The sequence below is a fragment of the Amborella trichopoda genome, chromosome 10 (genome assembly GCF_054954075.1).
Source record: "Amborella trichopoda isolate Santa Cruz 75 chromosome 10, AtrichopodaSantaCruz75HAP2 v2.0, whole genome shotgun sequence".
Lineage (NCBI taxonomy): Eukaryota > Viridiplantae > Streptophyta > Magnoliopsida > Amborellales > Amborellaceae > Amborella > Amborella trichopoda.
Genome location: NC_142345.1, coordinates 15,405,848 through 15,408,862, shown reverse-complemented (window position 1 = coordinate 15,408,862; position 3,015 = coordinate 15,405,848). Strand labels below are relative to the sequence as shown.

Here is a 3,015-nt window from a genome sequence, read left to right as displayed (position 1 = left end):
AGGCGAATGGGCTTTGGAGCTCAATGGAGTAACTGAATATATGGATGTTTTAGCAATGCTCATTTCTCCATCATTGTGAATGGTAGCTCGAAGAGATTTTTCAAAGTTTCTAGGGGATTACGGCAAGGTAACCCTCTATTTCTCCTCATATTGACCTTGGTTGCTAAGAGTTTTAGCCTAATGTTACAGAATGTGGCTTTGAGAGGCTATATTTCTAGTTTCAAAGTGGCTGAAAATGGACACGATGCTACTCATTTGCAATATGCGGATGACACATTAATTTTTGGAAAAATATAGAATGAGACCATTTGCCTTTGGTAAAATGTGAGACATTAATCTTGACCATTGGATGTGAAATTGGGTGGCTGTAATTATTCCATTGACCGAGCCCAAACTTCAAAAGAAATTCTCTCGAACTTCGTGACACATCCAAGTTATCAAACTTCACACCGGATGGTTGTGAGTAATTGTGACCACCTTGTATCAAAGGTAAATGGTCTTATTGTATACAATCCCTTAATTTTTTATGATGCATGAGTGGAGCAAGTGGCCAATATTAAGAGGTTTTACATGTGTTTGGAGATGGCAACGGGATTAAAGGTGAATTTTCACAAAATATCTATTGTTGGTGTGGCTTGTGAGGAATATTTGGTTATGAGTTAGCTAATGTGCTGGAGTGCGAAGTGGAAGAATTTCTTGTTACTTATTTAGGCCTTCCTATTTTTGACTCACGACCTCTAAGATCTATTTGGGATACAGTTCTTAGCAGAATGAATGTTAAATTAGATATCTGGAATCCCAACGTGCTTTCCCTTGAAGGATATATAACTCTTATTAAATCTTCCATGCCTAATTTGCCCATTTATCAGATGTCGTTATTTATAAATTTCTTCAACAGTTGCAAAATAAATCGAATGCTCATGCAGATATTTATGGGGTTCCATCGATAATGGAAAAAAGTACCATCTAGTCAACTGGGTTAGGGTTCGTACTCCAAAGTTTGAGGAAGGATTGGGTGTATGAAGATTGAAGTATATGAACTAGACATACTTTGGCTACTTGGGGAGACGACCAACGCCACCGATCATTGAAAAGGAGATTATAGCACAACTTTACGGTGAAGAGGCCATCACTTTCCAGCACCCAAACCATCTTTTCTACAACCTCTGAAGAGACATACACCTCATCGAGCAATTTTATAAAAGTGCACCACTGCTCAAACCGAGTATCATTAATCATGTTGTAAATCAAAGGAATATTCCAGGACCAAGCAGCTCCTCTTCTCTCAATCACATCACAGACCATAACGTCTTGCATCAAAACCACGTCAAATAACTCCGGAAAGATAGATTTAAGAGGATATTCCGCAACCCAAATATGATGCCAAAAAGAAATTGAGACCCCACTTCCCGTAAACCATCTACAGGAACCAGCAACAATTGATCTACAAATGGCAATGTTCCTCCATAGATGTGAAGTTTTACCATGTTCCCTTTTTCCAAGCCATAGTCCCATCTGATCAATACCATATTTCGTTAGGAGGACCTGATACCAGATACCAGAGTTGATCTCTAAAATGAAGACTGCGCCACCACCACTTGCACAAAAATGCTTGATTTACCAGTTTGATTTTCTTAATACCCAAACCTTCATTCTTTTTTGGTGTGCAAACCCTATCCCACCTTAACAAATGAAACTTACGCTGCTCATTGCTAGATCCCCACAAAAAGTCTCTCATCATCTTCTCAATCTTTTATACTATTACTGTCGGCATTTGGATAAGAGACATCTGATAAACAGGGAGGTTAGCAAAACAAGCTTTTAAAAGAGTCACCCTACCCCCCAACGAGAGATACTTTGGTTTCTATAAATCCAACTTAGCTTGAACTCTCTCCAGTACCCTATCCCAGACTAATATTGGGAACCTAGAGTCAGAGATCAGTAGACCCAAATATAGAATGGGTAAAGTATCCACTATGCATCCCAGCACCTTCGCCAAAGCATCCACCACCGTTTCACTGATATTTATCCCTACAATCGATGACTTATGAAAATTCACTTTAAAGCCAATAGTCACCTCACAGATATCTAGAAACAAAGCCACCTTCTCCACCTGTAAAGGATCTGCATAGCAGAAAATAAGGGTATCATCTGCATATTAAAGATGGGAAATAATGAGATCAGAATTAGCCATAACGAACCTAGAAAAATGGCCAATCCTTTTTACGTTATTTAACATTAAGTTGAAACACTCAACGTAAATAGTAAAAAAGAAAGGGGATAGAGGGTCCCCCTGACGAAGACCTCTAGATGCTTGGAAGAAACCGTTAGGACTACCCTTAAATAGTACGGAAAAATGTGACATGCATCCAAAAATCTACCTACTCCACCTCTCTCCAAACCCCAAACATTTCAAAATTTCCAACAAAATCCACTAGTCCATACAGTTATAGGCCTTCTCTATATCCAACTTCAATAAAATATCAGGCTTCCTATTGAGCACTTTGGAATGGATGCATTCTTGAGCAATAAGAACATTATCTATAATCTGTCTATCCTTGATAAAGGCTGACTGGTTTGCCCATATCACCGAAGATAAGACTGTTTTAAGTCGCTCAGCTAACACTTTTGCCAAAATCTTATAAAGGCTGGTAAGAAGACTAATCAAGCAAATATCAGAAAGACACGAAATCACATCCTTCTTTAGGATTAGCGCCAAAAAAGTAGAGTTCACCCCTTTGAATATATCCCCCTAATCATAAAGCCCCGGACAAACTCCAGAAGCTCCATCTTTACCAAATCCCAAAACTTATGAAAAAAACGTGAGAGGAAAGCCATCTGGACCTGAGGCTTTATCTCTCGGCATAAAAAAAAAACACTTTTTTTAACTCCTCCAACGAAATGTCCCGCTCCAAAGAAACTCTTAAATCGCTTGGAAGAGTTGTAAAAGGCACTCTATTAAAGGAAGGGATGAACTTAATTTCATTGGAACAACTAGCCAACTTTTTTCCTCTT

General features: G+C 38.7%; 1 protein-coding gene across 1 annotated transcript; it reads right to left on the bottom strand.

The window, feature by feature from the left end:
* Nucleotides 1-966: 966 nt before the first annotated feature.
* LOC148780064 (uncharacterized) lies at nucleotides 967-2,790 on the bottom strand. The gene is made up of 4 exons (XM_088850542.1): nucleotides 2,777-2,790; nucleotides 2,446-2,660; nucleotides 1,991-2,151; nucleotides 967-1,545 (listed from the first exon to the last, which is right to left on the bottom strand). The coding sequence occupies exons 1-4, from the start codon at nucleotides 2,788-2,790 to the stop codon at nucleotides 967-969; spliced, it is 969 nt and encodes a 322-aa protein (XP_088706668.1).
* Nucleotides 2,791-3,015: the final 225 nt, after the last annotated feature.